Source organism: Argopecten irradians, chromosome 13 (genome assembly GCF_041381155.1).
Source record: "Argopecten irradians isolate NY chromosome 13, Ai_NY, whole genome shotgun sequence".
Classification (NCBI taxonomy): domain Eukaryota; kingdom Metazoa; phylum Mollusca; class Bivalvia; order Pectinida; family Pectinidae; genus Argopecten; species Argopecten irradians.
In genome coordinates this window covers 34616663-34640106 of record NC_091146.1, presented here as the reverse complement: position 1 = coordinate 34640106, position 23444 = coordinate 34616663, and the positions used below count along the sequence as shown (strand labels likewise).

Below are 23444 nucleotides of genomic sequence, written 5' to 3'. Positions count from 1 at the left end.
ATCACGTGGTACGTGAATTAGACCCATGCCACTTTCACAGTTGACAAAACAATGAAAAACACAAAAGGTTCACGGAATGACATGTTTAATAGAAAAACGTGAAAAGTAAATGGAACGTACAACAGTTAATTTAGACATAGCTATTTATCCATCTCAAACAATGACAATATCTAGGGCAATCGTTAAAGATGCTCCACCACCGACAGAGTATGAATGATATTCATCATTTGAACAATAGTTTGTGTTAAATCGTGTATATATATGCCTAATTAACTCAAAAAATAATATAAAATAATTTCTTTCGCCTGTGGTGCATGAGCAATCAGTACTTCATTCCATATAGAATATAGTGCCACGGAATTTTTTCGGGATGCAATTAATTATTTTTCATATTTTAACTTGAAGTAAAATTAGAAGCTCAAACTTTTCAATGGTGGTAATAGTGTAAAGTAAGTAGCTTTCGTAAATGAAGAAAAATACTAAATCGTCTGCTCCTGTTTTTACTTTTTAATAGTGAAAAATTACCATTTGTCAGCGGTGGAGCATCTTTAATAATCTCGGATATGATTTCTGAGGAATGTCGGAACCTAAGTGTCCACACACACTTAAAGGCACTTCCCTCCAAACAATTTGTTACATAGCGTGCTCTTTTTAAATATTGATACAGATGTATTCTGTATTTGCATATTACAGATTTATCTGCCCTTGTGGGTAGGTATTGATGGTGACGTCATGTGTTTGCGAGTGTAACGTCATACTTTTCGGAGCAAACAACATGCGTGAATTTCGCTCATTTGATAATGACCTCCCTACTGATACCTAAGGGAGGTAACTTTGTAACATACAAAGACGGAATTACATAAAGTCCACACATACAATATATGAAAATCTTGTGATCATAATATGCATCAACCAATTTACCTTCTTCAACTTAGTATATGCTTCTACAAGAGTTTTATCAGAATCGTTTCGAAAATTCTACGCTTTTTTTAAATGGCAGTGCTGAGAGACAGATTTACGCCATGGCGATGTAAAAAATACAACATGAATATAAATATAAATCAGTATAAAAGCTAGTCCTAGGGATAATACAAAACACACACTCAAGGAATGTTCTTATGGTAAAGTGTAACAAATTCGATAACAGATCTGACGTGAGGATTACGTATGTTTGAATCTATTCGACTTAACTACATTGTATTTAAAGGAGTGAATGAATCGATGGAACTTCTCAGCTATTGTTTAACAATACAGCCCATAAGTCCCTGCTGATAGAAATGAAACTTTCACATTTAAATCCCGTTTTAAAATGAGACAAATGCTAAGAATTCACAGGATTCCCTGAATACTACATGTGAAAGATACAAAATCTTATTTCAATTGACAGATGATGCAAAATCTTGCAAACTTTTTTTTTTTACTTTACACGACAGACAGGTAAATACATGCAAAATTCCCGTTTAAATCACATGACATGTGATGTAAAAATCAGGGAATTCCCCATCTGGGAATTCCCGTGTAATCGACATCACACGTGAGGTAAAAATCTGTGAATTCCCCTTTAAATCACATGACACGTGATATAAAATCTGGGAATTCCCCTTTAAATCACATGAAACGTGATATAAAATCTGGGAATTCCCCTTTAAATCACATGACACATGATGTAAAATCTGGGAATTTCCCTATAAAACAAAATTAGTTTTTATGATAATAGTACTTTGCAACTAATCAAATAGAGAGAAATTACAAGTTAAAGAACGAAAAAATCCTACTTTGCTGAAATGATGTACATTTCCGATATGTATTTCCCCAATAATTCTCCAATGCCTCATCTATCTTATTATAGCACAATGCTGTCAACGTACATGTACTTATTTTGACACAATAAAAAAAATTTAGCGCAAAAGCGATTTTGAATAGGAAAAGGCAATGATGAGTTCGTGCATTCTACATAATGACTATATAAATGGAAATAGAAATAGAAAAAAATAGCGCAGCCGTATTAAAGCGCAGTATTTCTCCCGCTAAAATAAGACTACCGCTAAAATGTGTCCGTCTACAGTATATTCATTATCACAGAATATTTAAGCAGATACAACTTCCATGTTCATTATGAAATACACATATATTATACATAGTTTCTAAGGACTGCTACAAAATATCTTGCACAAAACCTACTTTCTACAGCACCATGCCAAAGGTGAGTCGACTATGTTCTTCCGGTTTTTCCCTTTATATTCAGTGTATTTCAATTTTGTTTCTTTGTGTAAACCTAGCTTCAAGATCATGAATCAGCTTTTTGTTTAGACTTGGCCAATCATAGATGACGTTACAAAAGTTACGTCATCTTTGATTGGCTGTTACAAAAGTTACGTCATCTTTGATTGGCTGTTACAAAAGTTACGTCATCTTTGATTGGCTGTTACAAAAGTTACGTCATCTTTGATTGGCTGTTACAAAAGTTACGTCATCTTTAATTGGCTAAGTTTAAAATGAAGTCCAAAGATTGTTTTATTAATGGATCATAAAATATACTTATCGAAAAATGCTAACTCTTACGTGTAGCCCATCATTATGGTAATTGTTTTTTCATACTGTATTTTGGTTCGATTTAGCTTACAATTTTTGTATCGACATTTCGGTAATAACAAAGAAGGAAATATATATAACGGCCCACAAAAATACTGATATTTCGTAAATAAAATATCGGATCGGAAAATTATACAAATTTTATATCTAAAGGAGGGTGTGTCAATTTCCCATTTATTCATACAGAAATAAGTTAAGACATCCATATAGTAGATAGAAAAAATTCAAAGAAAAAACAAAAATACAAAGACAATATCGGAAAAACTAACTAACCACATTAAGAACTCGCTATAGGCATATGCGTGGTGCTGTAGTTTTAACTCCTTATACAGGGAGTAACAGGATCAGGGTAACTGCAGTTCGCTAAATCATACTGTCTGTTAACCGAACAGACAGGTATGTTTCTGGCTTAACCAACGTAGGTCTTACATGAGTGGCTACATAATATAAAATTTAGCAATCCAGTTCAATAGTTTGATATATCACAAGCTTTTAGGTGAGTGGCATATCAAATTATTTAACGAGTTTGATAATTACATAGCTATGAGTGTAAGATTCTATTTATCACATAACTTTTATTAAAAGAAATACAAGTAAATCCGGTTCGGATGCGACTTTTCCATCTACTGAGACAACCATGTGACGTATATATAGATTATGACGTCAAAACTACATGTGGCATCATAATAGTGTTATTACATATATGCCTTACGATTTCTATGACATGGGCGTATGACATGGCTGGAAGGGCCAGTTGTGTGATAAAGAACAATTCATCATAACTGCAGTTACACTAATCTGGTTACCCCCTGTGTTAACTGCAGTTATATTTATCTGGTTACCCCCTTGTGCTAACTGCAGTTACACTAATCTGGTTACCCCCTATGTTAACTGCAGTTATATTTATCTGGCTAACCCCTGTGCTAACTGCAGTTACACTAATCTGGTTACCCGCTGTGTTAACGTTATTGTCATTGGCTGATTTTTATAAAATCAGTTGAACACAGAAAAACTTCACTCTCGTAACTCATTCACCCCTCTAATTTTGTAATGAACTGTTCCAGTCTTTGGGTTAGACGAGTCCAAATTTGTGTACAGGGTAGAATGAGGTCTTGAACACATTTAGGCCTTCACATTTATAAATGCTGAGGAACTTGTACTTTATTGTCCAAACAAACTTATTCACACGTTTTTGGCAACAATTGTAGAATCAATGAAATAAGAAAAAAATATAAATATATTCCTTTAAATTAAACCCTTCCAATGTTCAACACTTTAACTAGACACAAACAAGACATGTGTAAAAAACGCCATTGTGCTTTTGGATGTAATTCTCAAAAAACTTTTTTTTTCATAACCCAATAAATTAATAGTTTAATAAATAAAGGTTTACAATTAATTATTTAGGCTAGATGACACAATAATATGTTAATAATTCCGTTGGTTTATCAACTAATATTCCAAATTGTCATTGTGACATCATGATAACATTAGTTTTTTCGAGCCATTCTTGTATTGTTTTGATAAAGATATGAAAAAATCAGCCAAACAGAATCCAGATTTTAATACGAAAACAAAGAAAAATTTATATACTTACATTATGTATAGCTGGTATTTCATGATAAATTTGATAATATTTTGAATGATTCATCACCTGAGTCAAATTTTGTAGTAATTCTTTAAAGTGAGCAAGTTTGTAGCATTTTACCTACATTGTATGTTTCCATACAAATCTACGTTTTGTGTCTTTATCCAAACAGTTCAACCCTGGTTATATTGCACAGAAACTTATGAAACACTTTGATAATTTGATATGAAACTGGTCATAGTGATTCTCGTATTTATTTGCAATTTGTTTCTAAATTCAATTTTAATTTCACTTTGAGCCCATATACTGTATGAAAAACTTTCTTTCCAATCCCAAATTTCACAATTTCCAGAAAAAATCAGATGAGTCTGTCATTTTGTGTTATAAACTAAACAAGTTTGCAAAATCTTAATTACACTCAAAATATGCTGACTTTGTAATTGTACTTTATCATTTTTTTTATTTTTTTTACCATAAACATTTTGATCAACAACCATTGGATTTCTTTTTCTCATCAACTCCTACCTGAAATTTCATTATGGACTGTTCCAGTCTTAAAACAAGATGAGTCCATCTGTGTCTTTAGGGGTTAAAGCTATACTGTAACATAACATCAACAACTTGGCTCCAGGCCAATTAATAATAATATTAAAATCTCTACATATACATATAATATATTATTAAAATTAAAAAGTATACAATATTTCTATCTATTTTAGCTCACTCTGATTCCTGTCCACCACATATAAGTTTTCTTATATGTTACAAGTTTTATAAAAACAACATTTGATATGCATCATCCAATTTGTTACATCATATTACACATCATCTTTAATTTCTAGATGTTTAAATCATCTGCTTTCACAGGCACACATTAGGCAATGCTAAGGGGTGGTCTAAAAAACCATTATAAATTTTCATGGATGCCCACTAAAATACGCGAGGGGGTTGTATCAAAATTGTTTCCCCTTTTTTTCATGGATGCACATTTGGCAACGCCAAGGGGGTCGTATAAAAAAGAACTTCTACTTTTTTACATGAAAACAAAAAGATTTAATTTCGTTTTGTTATTCTGATCATTTCATGGAGAAAGGATAGTATTTGTTCTATTCTGTATCCTTCTAACATACTATTTTAACATTTCAATCGACCATCAAATATATTTTTACTGATACAACCACTTAGCAAGTTCTTACTAACCATCAAAATAAAATTTGTTTTGATACAAACCTTTGCTTATTCCTTATGACTATAAAACCATTTTAGTTTTGAAACAGCCCCTAAGCACATTCCTACCGAACATAAAACCATTTTAGTTTTGAAAGAGCCCCAAAGCCCATTCCTACTGAACATAAAACCATTTTAGTTTTGAAACAGCCCCTAAGCCCATTTCTACTGAACATAAAACCATTTTAGTTTTGAAACAGCCCCTAAACCCATTCCTACTGAACTTAAAACAATTTTGGTTTTAACACAGCCCCTTAATATTGTCCTATATGTTCATCTTTAAGTCTATCACATGTGTCCTCCATCCCACAAAAATAAGTGATTAAAATTTGGAAGCTATCAAAGTGGCCAATTAAAACAAAGCTACACTACTGAGCATGGGCAGACTATAACCAGTACGCCCTAATCTAATATCTAGTACATTTACAACAACAAAATGAGAGAAAGAAAGTATCTTAATGATACTCATTGTTTCATATTTGCATATTACTGAGTTAGCTCCCTTGCGGGTAGGTAGCCATTGTGAAGTCATTATCTTGTGAGTGCAATTTACATCATTTTCTCAGAAAAGTATGACGTTACGCTCCCAAAACCATGATGTCACAATCAATACCTCCCCGAAAGGGCAGATAACTCTGTAATATGCAAATAAGGTATACCCTCTTCCAAATTCCGCCAGTATAAAAGTTAATGTTTTCTCATCTATTTTTAGCTCTCAATCTTAAAACTCTTCATTCTACAAAGGCAATGAGGAGGTTTTTTATGACTTTTTTGTAGACATGGGCTTTTTGGCGGATTGAGGGTTGTTTTCCGATAAATACAGCAAAAATTTGATAAGAGTCCATTTTACATGGATCTAATTTGATTAGTCCAAGGGAGATAATAATCGTGATTTAACACAAGTTATTTGATTGTGAGGAATGACTTTGATCAGAAACATAAATAAGAGAGATTGAAAATATCTTCATCATCTTTGCTGACAGCAGAGGGACCTCCAGTTAATATCCATTAAAAATATTCTTTTAGATGAAAAAATTAAAAGTTTAGATCATATGTATTTTCATAATTTTACCTGGTTTTTTTTTCTTGAATCATACATTCAAATCTCTCTTATTATATGTTTTGCTTCAACTAATATCTTGATCTTCATTCATCTTGGTCCTCCATCCCACCAGAGTGCTCTCCCTTGCCAGAAATCTCTTGTTTTAGGAGAGATTTAGGAAATAAGCCTAAAATGATGTAATCATCTAGCATCTGAAATTCAAAATATAAATTGAAATGTAAATAAGTTCAAAAGAAATCAAATTAAAATACTGTAACAGTAAATTGATTTCAAATCAATCAAAATAAAAATAAATAAAAATATGTTTTATTATTTTTTCCTGAACAGTGAGTATTTCAATATTTCCATATTTAAGATGTTGAGCAATGATGATAAGGTAGAACTGCAAATCCTGTTGAGAACCATCTATAACCTATAAATTACCTCCCCTTGATTTAAAATAGTGGCCTCATTGTATTGAATTGAGTAGATATTGATCAAGGCTCTATGATAAGTTTAATGTTAACAATTATATTAAAGGAATTTATTATAATTTATCCCTTATGGGGCCCTCATCTTCCTCAGTCAAGCGGCATCAGAAGTGTCTGAGAGGGGCGGTCAGAACAGCCAGAGTCAATATACTGTATAGTCGCTAATATTGGCGAGGGTTTTAATTTTGCGAAATTCACATGTCCATCCAAAATCGCAAAAATTCAATACTTCGCAAAAATTATCATAACCACGATTTCACATATTAAACCTGTCATAAGAATGGAACTTTAAAGGATTAGAAAGAAAATTCACAAAAATTAAACGGTCATCTGACTCATGGCACAAAACAACAAAGTCACAGTATAAAGCAAATTGGTTAACGATTAATATAAACAATACAAGGAACTCCTTAGTTGAATATGTAAGTTTCTGAAATAGGTAAATATCATTTGTTGAACAAACTTGGTAGCCCTTCATCCATATATGGTTGTAACCAATTCAAGGATTAATATGAGGAGTCGTCAGATTTTAAAGCCAAATTTCAGCAAAGCTCCCATTTTGGACCTCCGCCATACTATCCCCATGGGTCTTAGCTTGGTCCTTCATAAAATATGATTGTCCTCACCTAAAGTTCCCCCTTCTGAATCAATTAAAACCCCTATAGACCAATTTTCATTGAGATCGGAGAGTGAAACCTGAAAACAGGAAGTGGGCCAGTGGCCATCTTGGAATACCAAAATCTTTATGAAAATGTTTTCATGTTGTTCGGCATCAATTAAAACCCCTATAGACCAATTTTCATTGAGATCGGAGGTTGAAACCTTAAAACAGGAAGTGGGCCAGCGGCCATCTTGGAATACCAAAAATCTTTACGAAAATGTTGTATGTTGTTCGGCATCAATTAAACCCCTATAAAATCATTGAGATCGGAGACCGAAACCTGAAAACAGGAATTGGGCCAGCTAAAATTAAGAAAATTTGCCCTTTTGGGGCCCTACCCCTCAGCCCCTAGGGGTCAAACCAGACTCATTTATATAAAATATGATTGTCCTTCCCCAATGATGTTTCACACCAAATATGGATGAAATTCATCCAAGGATGAAGGAGGAGTAGGATTTTAAAGCTAAAATTAAGAAAATTTGCCCTTTTAAGGCCCTACCCCTCAGCCCCTAGGGGTCGGACCAGGCTCATTTATATAATATATGATTGTCCATCCATAATGATGTTTCACACCAAATATGGATGAAATCCATCCAAGGATGAGGAAAGAGTAGGATTTTAAAGCTAAAATTAAGAAAATTTGCCCTTTTGGGGCCCCACCCCTCAGCCCCTAGGAGTCGGACCAAGCTCATTTATATAAAATATGATTGTCCTTCCCCAATGATGTTTCACACCAAATATAGATGAAATCCATCCAAGGATGAAGGAGGAGTAGGATTTTTTTAAAGGCTAAAATTAAGAAAAATTTGCCCTTTTGGGGCCCCACCACTCAGCCCCTAGGGGTCGGACCAGGCTCATTTATATAAAATATGATTGTCGGTCCCCAATGATGTTTCACACTAAATATGGATGAAATCCATCCAAGGATGAAGGAGGAGTAGGATTTAAAAGCTTAAATTAAGAAAATTTGCCCTTTTGGGGCCCCGCCCCTCTGCCCCTAGGGGTCGGACTTATCTCATTTATATAAAAATATGATTGTCCTTCCCCAAGGATGTTTCACACCAAATATGGTTGTAATTCACTCAAGGGTTTAGGAGGAGTAGGCTTTTGTATAAATAGTTTTACGCACGACGCACGGCGGACGGCGGACGGCGCGGCCATGACGACGGACGAAACACGATGACAATAGGTCATCCTGACCTTCGGTCAGATGACCTAAAAATTCACAAAAAATAAAAACCCCCGCGAATAAGGTCCAATCAGTAAATCGTGAAATTTTACATCCACAAAATTTAACAACAATACAGTAATTCTATTGCAGGTCGAGACTTTTTCTTTTGTAAATATGATTATGTTTTGTCATTTCCAACCACAGATATTGTACAATGCCCTATACATACATTGTTGGTCTCTCCCTTATTGCCTATAGATGAAAGAATGTTTTAAAGGAGAATGTTGTCATGGTTACCTCACGGAGATGATCCAGCCGTGGTGCCGGAATCTGGTATGTAAATCCTGTATCTGACAGCTTCTGTCCCTCCAGGTATAGATGTTTGTTGTACAGTAGTTCCTATTAATGAAATATCATAATCAGAAATTTAAAGGAAAAAGATCAATGTTTCTCATTCTTTACTAAAACCTTTATTATCTTCATGATCTTATATCTAGGGTTGGATAACGTTAAGAATGAAACTAAACAATACTTCATCAGTATCGTTTCAATGATACTGGTATTATAAAGATGTTCCATCGCCAACAAAGCATAAATGATATTCATCATTTGAACAATAATTGGTGTTTAATCATTTTATATATGTCTAAATAACACAAAAAATAATATGAAATAATGTATTTTGCCTTTGATGCATGGGCATTCAGTTCTTCATTGCATATAGGATATAATAGTGCCAGGGAATTTTTTCGGGATGCAATCAATTATTTCTTATACTTTTAACTTAAAATAAAATTAGAAGCTCAAACATTTCAATGGTGGTAATGGTGTAAAGTCAGTAACTTTTGTAACTGAAGAAAATTATTGAATCGTCTGCTCCTGTTTTTGATAGTGAAAAAATACCATTTGTCTGCGGTGGAGCATCTTTAATGTTCCGACATATTACCACAAGCTTCCACTTCTGGGTTTCGAGTTTGAATCTCATATGGGACAGTTGCCAGGTACATGACCTTACATGACCCTGGCTGTTAATAGGATTACACAAATAAATAAAACCCTAACTAAATATGATGTGAAAGAAATATTCTATTTTTAATATATACTTGGTTTTCAGGGTAATGATATTCCACCCTTTAGGTAAGCAATATCAGAGTTTACTTAAACCTACGTCAATGGGGGAACAATAAACAAGAATAAATAAATTGAAAATATCTATTTATGAACGATTGCCTATGCTCTCGACCTGAGCTGCACACATAAATCAATACATATTATAATTATTTACTGATTATGTAATATACCATCAAGCAAAGAACTGATGCTAGGTGACGATAGTGCCACCTAGCTTATAATACTATTAGAGTTGTTCCCCTGACTACGCTCTCTGGTTTTACTTGCTGTTTACCAATTTTGAATTATTTACGTGTATGAATTATTTTGCTATAAAATATTTTTCTTGATTTGTATTTACACTCCCCCTACCTCGTCTATGAAGGGGTTGAGTGGAGTGTTGGCGACGTCATCCATCTGACAGGCTGCAGCCCACGGTGTCATGTGTTTATCATTGATCTCCTCAACAACGCTCGTCATGTTCACCTGAAAAAACGAGAGTAAACGACACTCGTCATGTTCACCTGAAAAAACGAGAGTAAACGACACTTGTCATGTTCACCTGAAAAACGAAAGTAAACAACACTCGTCATGTTCACCTGAAAAAACGAGAGTAAACGACACTTGTCATGTTCACCTGAAAAACGAATTTAAATGACACTTGTTATGTTCACCTGAAAAACAAAAGTAAACGACACTCGTCATGTTCACCTGAAACAAGAGGCCCAAAGGGCCTTAACGGTCATCTGACTACCTTGGCAATAGTAAAATTAATTATATATGGTGTCACTTTTTCAGGACCATGTCAGGATCATTTTCAATTTCTTTCAACAAATTTTATTTCAAACAAGAGGCCCAAGGGCCTTAAGGTTGTTGGCTCGGCCGATTTTGAATGCGCCCGCATCATAAACCAACACGAGTGTCGTATAATTTTTTTGCAAAATTAATCCCAAAATGTATTTTCAAGATGGAGGCTGTGGAGGCCATCTTGAATTTTAGATCGACCCAAAAAATAACAACACTTTGTCGGGACCATGTCAGGATCATCTCATGCAAGTTTCAGCCAAATCGCACCGGTAGAACTTGAGAAGAACTTCAAAATGTGTTTTCAAGATGGCGGATGTGGCAGCCATCTTGGATTTCAGATCGACCTGAAAAATAACAACACTTTGTCGGGACCATGTAAGGATCATTTCACGCAAGTTTCAGCCTAATCGAACCGGTAGAACTTGAGAAGAAGTTCAAAATGTGTTTTCAAGATGGCGGCTGTGGCGGCCATCTTGGATTTCGGATCAACACGAAAAATAACAACACTTTGTCGGGACCATGTCAGGATCATTCCATGCAAGTTTCAGCCAAATCGCACCGGTAGAACTTGAGAAGAAGTTCAAAATGTGTTTTCAAGATGGCGGCTGTGGTGGCCATCTTGAATTTTAGATCGACCCAAAAAATAACAACACTTTGTCGGGACCATGTCAGGATCATTTCATGCAAGTTTCAGCTAAATCGCACCGGTAGAACTTGAGAAGAAGTTCAAAATGTGTTTTCAAGATGGCGGCTGTGGCGGCCATCTTGGATTTCGGATCGACCCAAAAAATAACAACACTTTGTCGGGACCATGTCAGGATCATTTCATGCAAGTTTCAGCCAAATCGCACCGACAGAACTTGAGAAGAAGTTCAAAATGTGTTTTCAAGATGGCAGCTGTGGCGGCCATCTTGGATTTCGGATCGACCCGAAAAATAACAACACTTTGTCGGGACCATGTCAGGATCATTTCACGCAAGTTTCAGCCAAATCGCACCGGTAGAACTTGAGAAGAAGTTCAAAATGTGTTTTCAAGATGGCGGCTGTGGTGGCCATCTTGGATTTCGGATCGACCCAAAAAATATGAACACTTTGTCGGGACCATGTCAGGATCATTTCACGCAAGTTTCAGCCTAATCGCACTGGTAGAACTTGAGAAGAAGTTCAAAATGTGTTTTCAAGATGGCGGCTGTGGCGGCCATCTTTGATTTCGGAACGACCCGAAAAATAACAACACTTTGTCGGGACCATGTCAGGATCATTTCATGCAAGTTTCAGTCAAATCGCACTGGTAGAACTTGAGAAGAAGTTCAAAATGTGTTTTCAAGATGGCGGCCATCTTGGATTTCGGATCGACCCGAAAAATAACAACACTTTGTCGGGACCATGTCAGGATCATTTCACGCAAGTTTCAGCCAAATCGCACCGGTAGAACTTGAGAAGAAGTTCAAAATGTGTTTTCAAGATGGCGGCTGTGGCGGCCATCTTGGATTTCGGATCGACCCGAAAAATAACAACACTTTGTCGGGACCATGTCAGGATCATTTCACGCAAGTTTCAGCCTAATCGCACTGGTAGAACTTGAGAAGAAGTTCAAAATGTGAAAAGTTAACGCACGGCGCACGGCGGACGGCGGACGGCGGACGGCGCACGGCGCACGGCGGACGACGACGGACGAAACATGATGACTATAGGTCATCCTGACCCTTCGGGTCAGATGACCTAAAAACGAGAGTAAACGACACTTGTCATGTTCACCTGAAAAACAAATTTAAATGACACTTGTTATGTTCACCTGAAAAACAAAAGTAAACGACATTTGTCATGTTCACCTGAAAAACAAATTTAAACGACACTTGTCATGTTCACTTGAAAAACAAATTTAAACGACACTTGTCATGTTCACCTGAAAAACGAAAGTAAACAACACTCGTCATGTTCACCTGAAAAAACGAGAGTAAACGACACTTGTCATGTTCACCTGAAAAACGAATTTAAATGACACTTGTCATGTTCACCTGAAAAACAAATTTAAACGACACTTGTCATGTTCACTTGAAAAACGAAAGTAAACGACATTTGTGATGTTCACCTGAAGTAGGGAAATAATGTACACCAGGTAATTTTCAAAACTGCACACATTAAAGGCACTGGTAATATAATGAGTTAGGATCTTATTGTATTTGGATTGGAGATTTTATTTGTTATTTATTTGACAAGTAGTAAAATGACATTAAATGTATAAATAATTTGAAGGGTAATATCTGTTGCTGATGTCTGCAGACAAAAAATTTCAATTTTATAATGTTTAACCAAGAAAATGAATTTCAATTGAAAATTTTATGAATGGTTTTAAAAGTAACACAGAAAGATTTGTTTATTCTCATTCTGTACAACAACGGCTGATTGTGTAGTATTGTTTTATATAAGCAGACAACATGTGAATAACATTAACATACTCATTTTGGACAAAGTTTTATTTTAGTGCTTTTTACATTGTTTTTAATGAAGCATTAATTCATGTACAGAGATAAATTTTGTAAAATAGTATTTCCAGTACTGAACCACTCAATTGTGGTAATTTATATCAATGCTATAGAAAATAAAGTTTGATGGAGTTATCTACCTTGGCTATACAAAATAAAGTTTGATGGAGTTATCTACCTTGGCTATGTTGGAGAACATAGAACCCACGAAGTCATACTGGATGTTGAACAGTTCTGACACCAGGTGGCATACTCTACCTTGAGCTGTGAAAAAAACAAGGTCAAGGTCAAAATTGTTCATCATAATACCGTATATGCGGTTATTTTCACGATTTTTGTTTTTGTGATTTTACATAAAAACAAGCAAATGAAACTGTACCTATTTTAAGTTTTTCGCTGGTCAAGAAGAGGTTTGCCGGGAGCCACACAACATCAAAATTAATGGCATCGACAATGCATGGTTGCTGCATATGTTGATGACATCACGCCATTGTCTAATGTATGTGAGCTGTCTTTCCCCTACCCCATTAAAAGACATATTTATTTTTTCAGTAGCAAATGTTGGATAACCCTTTGCCTGTCATATATGGGAGATAACCCTGTCATGTATAGGCAACCCTGTCATGTATGGGAGATAACCCTGTCAAGTATGGGAGAAAAACCTGTCACATATGGGAGATAACCCTGTCAAGTATGGCAGAAACCCTGTCATATATGGGATATTACACTGTCATGTATGGGAGATAACCCTGTCATGTATGGGAGATAACCCTGTCATGTATGGGAGATAACCCTGTCATGTATGGAAGATAGCCCTGTCATATGTATGGGAGATAACTCTGTCATGTATTGGAGAATAATCTCGAATGTGAGATGGAACTGGATAATACTACAATAAAGAATGAAGAATCCATTCACTTAAGGGATAAGAAGTTAAAGGTACTTACTTGTGTCAGCACTATCTACAATATTATACACTTGGCCTCGGTTGCCATGGAGACAGAGATGCCACACAGCTCGACACACATCCTCTACATGTACAGTATTCATCTTAAGGTCTTTAGTCCACAACATCTACAACAGAAAAATAAATACTTATTTCTCTCACAATTCACTGATTTCTCACCAGTTTAAGCCGCGAAAGATATCTACAAAACAAACAATATAGATATAGATGCTCATTTTTCTCACAATTCACTGATTTGTGATTGGTTTTAGCTGTGAGCGATTTCTACAACACGAACATTATATTACATATTTATATCTCTCACAATTCATCGATTTGTCACTAGTTATAGCTGTGAGAGATTTCTGCAACACTAACATTATATTACATACTTATTTCTCTCTCAATTCATTGATTTGTCACTAGTTATAGCTGTGAGAGATTTCTGCAACACCAACAATAAAAGAGGCCCATAGGACCTGTATCGCTCATCTGAGTATTTTTTAGTTATTATCACAAAAACTCTAAACTTTGAATACCCACCATATAATGATGTTATCAATACAAAATCACTATGAGTGTTACTCAATTCTAAGTTTCAGAGAAGAAGTGGTTTATATGGCAAAATTTACCTTTTTGGCCCGGCACTCAGGCCCTGAGGAGGTCATTAAGCCCCATAATATTGTACAATTTTGATTTCCAGCCCCATAAGGATGCTACTGTTGCAATTTGAGTATTATTCCATGCTTCAAAGAAGAAGTCATTTATATCAAAATAGCCTAATTGACACTTTTGGCCCTGCCCTTCAAGCCACCGTGGGGTCAGCCCGACCATTTGACCCGACCCAAATTTTGAGTGTAATCCTATGCTTAGTTTCAGAGAAGAAGTTGTTTATATGAAAACATTTAAATTGACCCCTTTTGGCCCCGCCCCTCAGGTCTCCAGGGGGTTACCCTGACCATTTGTACAATTTTGAGTCAGTACCCCATAAGTATGTTACTAGTCAAATTTTGTTAAATTCCGACCAGCGTTATGAAGAAGTAGTCAATTGTTGATAGCTGCGGACGGGGAGAAAAGGAAAGCAGGGAGAAAGGAAAGAGAGGGGGAAAAGGATAAATTCAAAAGAGAGAATCAAACCAAAGAGAGAATTTAAATTGTTCAAAGAAATTTTGAAAAACAGAGAGAGAGAAAGAGAGAGAAAAAAAGAGAGAGAGAGAGGAGAAAGGAAATGAGTATGACAAGGAAGGAAGGAGGGAAGAAAGGAAGTAACTCACCTTCATTTTCTGTCGGATGTATTTATAGATTGCACCAATAATAAGTCTAGGAGCTGAAATCAAAATCAAAGTGAATAGTCTTAAGACTTATATCTCAAGAACAAAGAACCATAACTCTGTCAATTATATTTCTCTCAATTCAATTATTGTCAATTAAGTCATTGTTAACAAAGTACTTTTGATAAACCAACAAATACAAAAAACATTTATTGTTTCAAACAATAAAGTCAGTTCACATTTTGGAGTCAAATGTTTTACTGCTTTTCGCCACCCAAGGAATGATACTTACTGAACCCCTGTCTGTCCCCTTCCCAAGGTTGACACTAGTCTTACTGAGACCCTGCCTGTCCCCACCCCAGGGCTGATACTTACTGAGTCCCTGTCTGTCCCCACCCCAATGTTGATACTAGTCTTACTGAGACCCTGCCTGTCCCCACCCCAGGGCTGATACTTACTGAGTCCCTGCCTGTCCCCACCCCAAGATTGACACTAGTCTTACTGAGTCTCTGCCTGTCCCCACCTCAGGGCTGATTTTTACTGAGTCCCTGCCTGTCCCTACCCCGGGGCTGATACTTACTGAGACCCAGCCTGTCCCCATCTGGGGGCTGATACTTACTGAGACCCTGCCTGTCCCCGGGGCCGTATACTATAGCTGGTCTCACTATGACGTAGTTGAGATCTTTAAGGTCCTCTAATTGGCGTTCCACATCTAACTTATGTCTGGCTAAATGTGTCCACGGCTCACATTTATTGTCCTCTCGACATGGCTTCTATAAATAGAATAAAATGTCATATCATTTAATATCCTCTCTGCAAGGTTTCTATAATTAGAACAAAATATCATAACATTTATTGTTACCTGGCTGTCTATATAAATGTAAATGAAGTAATTTCGCCTATTGACCGGTCAATAGTTTGACTGTTGGCCGGGGCGGAACATTGACATCATAAACACCAACGCTGGATCGACCCAAATACCGGTATTCTTTTGACGGAAGTCTTTCTCACCAGAAGCTCAGTGATAAGTTTAAGATTGCGGTTCAGGTAACAAAACAGTTGTTTCATGCCTTTTCAGTCAACAGTCAAAAACTATTTCCCTCGTTGTTGGGACCAACCCTATAAACTGTTTCCCTCGGGCTCCGGCCTTGTGACATAGATCATCAGTTTGGTCCCAACACTGAGGAAAAGAGTTTTGACTGTTGACTGAAAAGGCATGATACAACTGTATATTGTCCTCTGGACAAGGTTTCTATAAATAGATCAAAATAATGTAACATTTACTGTCCTCCCGACATGATTTCCATAAATAGAACAAGCTATTATAAGATTTACTGTCCTCTTGGCAAGGTGCCTATAAATAGAACAAAATATTTTAACATTTATTGTCCTCTCAACAAACTTTCTATAAATAGAATAAAATATTATAAAATAACTGTCTTTTCAAAATTTTAAAATAATTTACTCCAGTTAAACTGTTTGATAAACATGATTAACAACAATCTCTAGTTGGGGAACCGCTACTACCCACAAATATTTTAAACTTCACCCAAAAAAGAAAGCCCATTTAATTCATACACCCCTGAAATTCTCATAGTGAACTCTTCCAGCCTTGCCTTTGAATAACCAGCCCCCCACCTCAAAAAAGGGGAGGGTCGCTTATTTGGTTGTGTGATGGAACCAGGAGTTCTCTCCCTTTGATTGATAACTTAATAATCAAGGTATGGTATTAGAGTTACCTGCCCCTGTCTGTATGTCATTTCCGCCCAAGGAAAGCATGGTCTCGAGAGAGATAAAACTGCAAAAATGTAGCAACTATGTGGCCCCACACGTTGTAAGTGTATAGTTTAATGTTAAATGCATTAATTATTTCATGTGTGACAATTTAAAATTGTGATGAAGCTATGTGCGTACCATGTATTTGGTATTTTTTTGTATAAATGCACATGAAGCGATGTTTTGATTTCACCGGAAATCGTGCAGTTTGTCAATTTGATTCTCTGACATGTTTTTGAGTGATGTTGTTTTATTATTGCTGTTTATAAAGCAATACCTATCAGTCTTTACGATATTATTTTGTATCTTAGTGGTAGATAGCCATGTATAACATGTATGCCCTAGCTAAATGTGAATTACTAGTGCACATGGTTTAATCATTGTTAGTCGGTATGCAAAATAGAAAACCTCGTATAGGCAATGATCGATGTATGCAGGTTTTCGATGTAGACAGGTTGTCGTTGTATGCAGGTTGTCGTTGTAGAGAGGTTTATTATGTGAATTACAGTTTTTTCTTATTTTCATGTGTCAAATCATAATATTAAAGGATTTAATTGTTATATCCTATAATGATAAGGAAATCCCATCTTGATACTCAGAGATAGTATGTACCAAATATCAAGTTATTAAATACCTGTATCTGCATATTTACTGTAGAGTTAACAAGTACACTTTTAATATTTCTCTTGAAATATTACATTGACTAATTCATCGTGTAAGTGTGATCTAGTCCAGAATAGTGTTTATTTGTGCAATAGTTATTACAACTTTATAAGGTGTTTGTGAAATTAGCACTTATATAATAAGTTTAATCCTTAGGATTAATACTTGTATCTGTAAGAGTGAATGATTACAGAAGTCAGAGATCATTAAGTAACAATATTTACTTGTTTGTATTTCAGGTTTTACTATACTCCACTATAAGCCACTATACACCACTTTATGTGGATCTGTAATAAAGGTTGGAAACAGTTCAAGGAACTTTCTGATTTTTTGAGACAGAACAGGTTGAATACGATACTTGAAATAACATGTCTGTAACACTAAGGGGAGATAACTCAAACTTTGATCTGAATTTCTGAAATTAAAAGTAAATAAAGTCAGCCAATTCTAAAAATATCTTAATTTGTAATTAGCATTAATTAGGTTACATCCCATACCCTGTTTAGTGGATACTAATTAAAATAAATTGAATTCTAATTTTGCTTAAATGAGTTTTAGAAATGTATATGATAAATATAGTATGTAAAAGTGAGTAAATAATGATTCAATATTCAGCTTCTGTTAAAGTGATTAATCATTTAAAAATTAAGCAATTCTATTTTGCTTAATTATGTAACTTAGTTATGCATTTATTAAGTCAAAGTACAGGAAACTATCAAATCTATTCAGTCTGTCTTGAAGAACATTATCCTGTATTTGCCATAATTAACGCCCAAGGCATTTAAAAATTTTAACAAATGTGGCACTTATTAGGGAAACTTTAAAATGTTGTGGACGAAAAATATCAGCCATATTTTAAGTCTTTCTGTACTCATGACACATTATCTGGTTCAGTAAACATGTTTATGCCTTTTAACCTTTGAGACACATTATTATGTCGTGATTCACATGTAAAACTAAAAGACTCGCAAGTTCATGTAATATGGGATACTATGCTAATGTTTGAGGCATCACATGTTGTAATTAAACATTGTTAAATCTATGAAATATGAGCGTTGATACAACTTCAACTCCTTCTCCAAAAAAAGGGGCGGGGTACTTCAAGGGAGAGGAGCGCTAATTACAGCGAATACGGTATCTACTCTGGACTGAAATATACATATTAATTAAAAACAAATTATGTTACTCAGGGATCATGCAACAATACATATATATACAGAAAATAAACTGATGATACTAGAACGATACAAATACACTCAATGTTTGGAAAAGTAAAAAAAAAAAAAAAATAAAACTGATCTGGACAAAGAAACACACAAATGTTTGGTTTCAATTACCCCTATAAATCCAAAATGGACTGGCCCATCCTTGGAGTTGGAAGTCATTTTACGACATTTTTGGCAAAATCATACCTTGACTTTTATTCTGTAAACTCATAGTAAATTAAAAGAACATTTGACCTTGACCTTTAGCAAAACAACCTTGACTTTTATTCTGAAAACTCATAGTAAATTAGAAGAACATTTGACCTTGACCTTTGGCAAAACAACCTTGACTTTTATTCTGAAAACTCCTAGGAAATCAATGTCCTCAAAAAATAAAGAAAAAAGAAGCGAAAAGTGTTTAACAAAACAAAATTAATGATAGGGAAAAAAATTAATCAAAACCTAAAAAACACTTTTTTGATCTAAGGAAACAATAAGTAAAATGTTGTGATATATTTATAAATAAGTGGTATATAGTTGTACAACATACTGTAGGAGATTCAGCTACTTACTCCAGTAACCTCCGCATCTACCTGTAAAATACATCACACTCAACTTACACATGTCAAGTGTTTTTTTCTTACAACTATAATAAATGTCTTACCATCTCATATGTTCTATCTCTTATATCTCCTTATATTAACCCTTTCCCCTATTTTGTTTTTTTTCCATCTCCCTTTTATTCTTTCTCTCTATCCCTTCTTTATTTTCTTTCTTTTCTCCTATCTAATTTCCAAACCCATGTCAATTATTCTACCCCTTCTATTTCCTGATCTTAACCCTTTCCCTTATCTTTAATTCTTTTCCATCTCCCTTTTATTCTTTCTCTCTATCCCTTCTTTATTTTCTTTCTTTTCTCCTATCTAATTTCCAAACCCATGTCAATTATTCTACCCCTTCTATTTCCTGATCTTAACCATTTCCCTTATCTTTAATTCTTTTCCATCTCCCTTTTATTCTTTCTCTCTATCCCTTCTTTATTTTCTTTCTTTTCTCCTATCTAATTTCCAAACCCATGTCAATTATTCTACCCCTTCTATTTCCTGATCTTAACCATTTCCCTTATCTTTAATTCTTTTCCATCTCCCTTTTATTCTTTCTCTCTATCCCTTCTTTATTTTCTTTCTTTTCTCCTATCTAATTTCCAAACCCATGTCAATTATTCTACCCCTTCTATTTCCTGATCTTAACCATTTCCCTTATCTTTAATTCTTTTCCATCTCCCTTTTCTTCCTTCTCTCTATCCCTTCTTTATTCTTTCTTTTCTCCCCTCTTTCCTTGTATCCTCCCTCTTCTATCAGAGGTAGCACCTATTCACATCTTCCCTCTCCATTTCTCTTGTCTCTCTCTCACCCTGTATTATTATACCCATGATTTATCCTATTAGCATAGTATAGTAGTCACTTCTTCCCTTTCCTCATTCTCTCCTTTTTTCCTCACTTCCTCCCTATCGACAGCCTTGTTCCCCTCTCTCTCACTCCCTTTGACCCATCGCTACCTTTCACCTGCCCTGTGTCCCAAATCCATTTACATATCTAATATCAATCAGTAGAATTGTCACCCACTTTGTCTCCCCTTTCTACATTTCTTTCTCCCCTATTTTCCCTTCCTCACTCTCTCAATTTGTCTGCCTTCCATTTGTCTTCTCTTACTTCCTCACTTTGTCTCCCCTCTCTCCCTCAATTTGTCTCCCCTCCCTCCCTCCCTCCCTCCCTTTATCTCCACCCTCCCTCACTTTGCCTCCCCTCGATCCCTCCCTCACTTTGTCTCTCCTTCCATCCTCACTTTGTCTCCCCTTCCTAACTCATTTTGCATCTGTTCCTTCCTCAATTAGTTTCCCCTCCCTCTCTAACTTTGTTTCCCTCAATCCCTCACTTTGTCTCATGGCTCTCCCTCACTTTGTCTCTCCTCCCTTCCTCACTTTGTCTTCCCTCCCTTCCTCACTTTGTCTCCCCTCCCTCCCTCACTTTGTCTCCCCTCCCTTCCTCACTTTGTCTTCCCTCCCTTCCTCACTTTGTATCCCCTCCCTTCCTCACTTTATAAATATCTTCCCTCCTTTTCTCACTTTGTCTCCCCTCCCTTCCTCACTTTGTCTTCCCTCCCTTCCTCACTTTATAAATGCCTCCCCTCCTTTCCTCACTTTGTCTCTCCTCCCTTCCTCACTTTGTCTCCCCTCCCTTCCTCACTTTGACTTCCCTCCCTTCCTCACTTTATAAATGCCTCCCCTCCTTTCCTCACTTTGTCTTCCCTCCCTTCCTCACTTTATAAATGCCTCCCCTCCTTTCCTCACTTCGTCTCGCCTCCCTTCCTCACTTTGTCTTCCCTCCCTTCCTCACTTTGTATCCCCTCCCTTTCTCACTTTATAAATATCTTCCCTCCTTTTCTCACTTTGTCTCCCCTCCCTTCCTCACTTTGTCTTCCCTCCCTTCCTCACTTTATAAATGTCTCCCCTCCTTTCCTCACTTTGTCTCCCCCTCCCTTCCTCACTTTGTCTCGCCTCCCTTCCTCACTTTGTCTCCCCTCCCTTCCCCCACTTTGTCTCCCCTCCCTTCCTCACTTTATAAATGTCTTCCCTCCCTTCCTCACTTTGTCTCCCCTCCCTTCCTCACTTTATAAATGTCTTCCCTCCTTTCCTCACTTTGTATCCCCTCCCTTCCTCACTTTATAAATATCTTCCCTCCTTTTCTCACTTTGTCTCCCCTCCCTTCCTCACTTTGTCTTCCCTCCCTTCCTCACTTTATAAATGTCTCCCCTCCTTTCCTCACTTTGTCTCCCCTCCCTTCCTCACTTCGTCTCGCCTCCCTTCCTCACTTTGTCTCCCCTCCCTTCCTCACTTTGTCTCCCCTCCCTTCCCCACTTTGTCTCCCCTCCCTTCCTCACTTTATAAATGTCTTCCCTCCCTTCCTCACTTTGTCTCCCCTCCCTTCCTCACTTTATAAATGTCTTCCCTCCTTTCCTCACTTTGTCTCCCCTCCTTTCCTCACTTTGTCTCCCCTCCCTTCCTCACTTTGTCTCCCCTCCCTTCCTCACTTTGTCTCCCCTCCCTTTCCCACTTTGTCTCCCATCCCTTCCTCACTTTATAAATGTCTTCCCTCCCTTCCTCACTTTGTCTCCCCTCCCTTCCTCACTTTATAAATGTCTTCCCTCCTTTCCTCACTTTGTCTCCCCTTCCTTCCTCACTTTGTCTCCCCTCCCTTCCTCACTTTGTCTCCCCTCCCTTCCCCACTTTGTCTCCCATCCCTTCCTCACTTTATAAATGTCTTCCCTCCCTTCCTCACTTTGTCTCCCCTCCCTTCCTCACTTTATAAATGTCTTCCCTCCTTTCCTCACTTTGTCTTCCCTCCCTTTCTCACTTTGTCTCCCCTCCCTTCCTCACTTTGTCTCCCCTCCTTTCCCCACTTTGTATCTGCTCCCTCACTCACTTTGTCTCCCCTCCCTCACTTCGTCTCTCCTCCCTTCCTCACTTTGTCTCCCCTCCCTTCCTCACTTTGTCTCCCCTCCCTCCCTCACTTTGTCTCCACTCCCTTACCTTGTCTTCCCAGCCCTCCCTCACTTTGTCTCTCCTCCCTTGCTCACTCTCTCCTTCCCTCCCTCCCTCACTTTTTCTCTCCTTCCATCCTGACTTTGTCTCCCGTCCCTCCCTCACTTTCTCTCTCCTTCCATCCTGACTTTGTCTCCTGTCCCTCCCTCACTTTCTCTCTCCTTCCATCCTGAATTTGTCTCCCGTCCCTCCCTCACTTTGCATCTGCTCCCTCCTTCAATTGGTTTCCCCTCCCTCACCTTGTCTCCTCTCGATCCCTCTCTAACTTTGTTTCCCTCAATCCCTCACTTTGTCTCCGCTTTCTCCCTCACTTTGTCTCCCCTCCCTCCCTAACTTTATCTCCCCTCCCTCACTTTGTCTCCCCTCCCTCACTTTGTCTCCCGACTCCCCTCACACTTGCTATCACACTTTTACCTACCTTATCCGTAGAGTACATCTGACCACTGGAGAATTCCATGTATAGCTTCACTTTGCGGACCATGGCTTCCTGGGCACAGTTCATACTCAATCTTATGATGCCTTCCTGGTAGACCTGCAAGGGAGATAATTCATAGTCACTTTCAAGTCTGCAGGGGAGATAACTCATAGTCACTTTCAAGTCTGCAGGGGAGATAACTCATAGTCACTTTCAAGTCTTCAGGGGAGATAACTCATAGTCACTTTCAAGTCTGCAGGGATGACAACTCATAGTCACATTCAAGTCTGCAGGGGAGACAACTCAATGTGACTTTTGTATTCTTGCTTAGGAAACAACTCATAGTGACTTTTGTACACTTGCTTAGGCAGACATGTTAACCCTACCGATTC

The 23444-nt window shown here is 37.0% G+C and overlaps 1 protein-coding gene and 1 long non-coding RNA gene across 3 annotated transcripts in view; one reads left to right on the top strand and one right to left on the bottom strand.

Moving 5' to 3' along the window:
• Window positions 1-68: 68 nt before the first annotated feature.
• The window catches only part of LOC138306209 (uncharacterized), a 39533-nt gene continuing 16157 nt past the window's right edge, over window positions 69-23444 (bottom strand). The window contains exons 6-14 of one of the 2 annotated variants that reach the window (XM_069246609.1): window positions 23056-23169; window positions 19609-19629; window positions 16012-16165; window positions 15396-15448; window positions 14123-14249; window positions 13354-13439; window positions 10255-10368; window positions 9070-9171; window positions 69-6661 (exon numbers count right to left, since the gene is read on the bottom strand). In XM_069246609.1, the coding sequence (XP_069102710.1) occupies window positions 6554-6661; window positions 9070-9171; window positions 10255-10368; window positions 13354-13439; window positions 14123-14249; window positions 15396-15448; window positions 16012-16165; window positions 19609-19629; window positions 23056-23169 (879 nt within the window). In that variant the 3' untranslated portion in view covers window positions 69-6553. The remainder of the gene's footprint in view (window positions 6662-9069; window positions 9172-10254; window positions 10369-13353; window positions 13440-14122; window positions 14250-15395; window positions 15449-16011; window positions 16166-19608; window positions 19630-23055; window positions 23170-23444) is intronic. The other variant, XM_069246610.1, reaches the window with a different exon arrangement.
• Window positions 17026-18145, top strand: LOC138306212 (uncharacterized). Its single transcript, XR_011205809.1, has 2 exons — window positions 17026-17226; window positions 18071-18145. It is a non-coding gene; the product is annotated as an uncharacterized lncRNA (long non-coding RNA).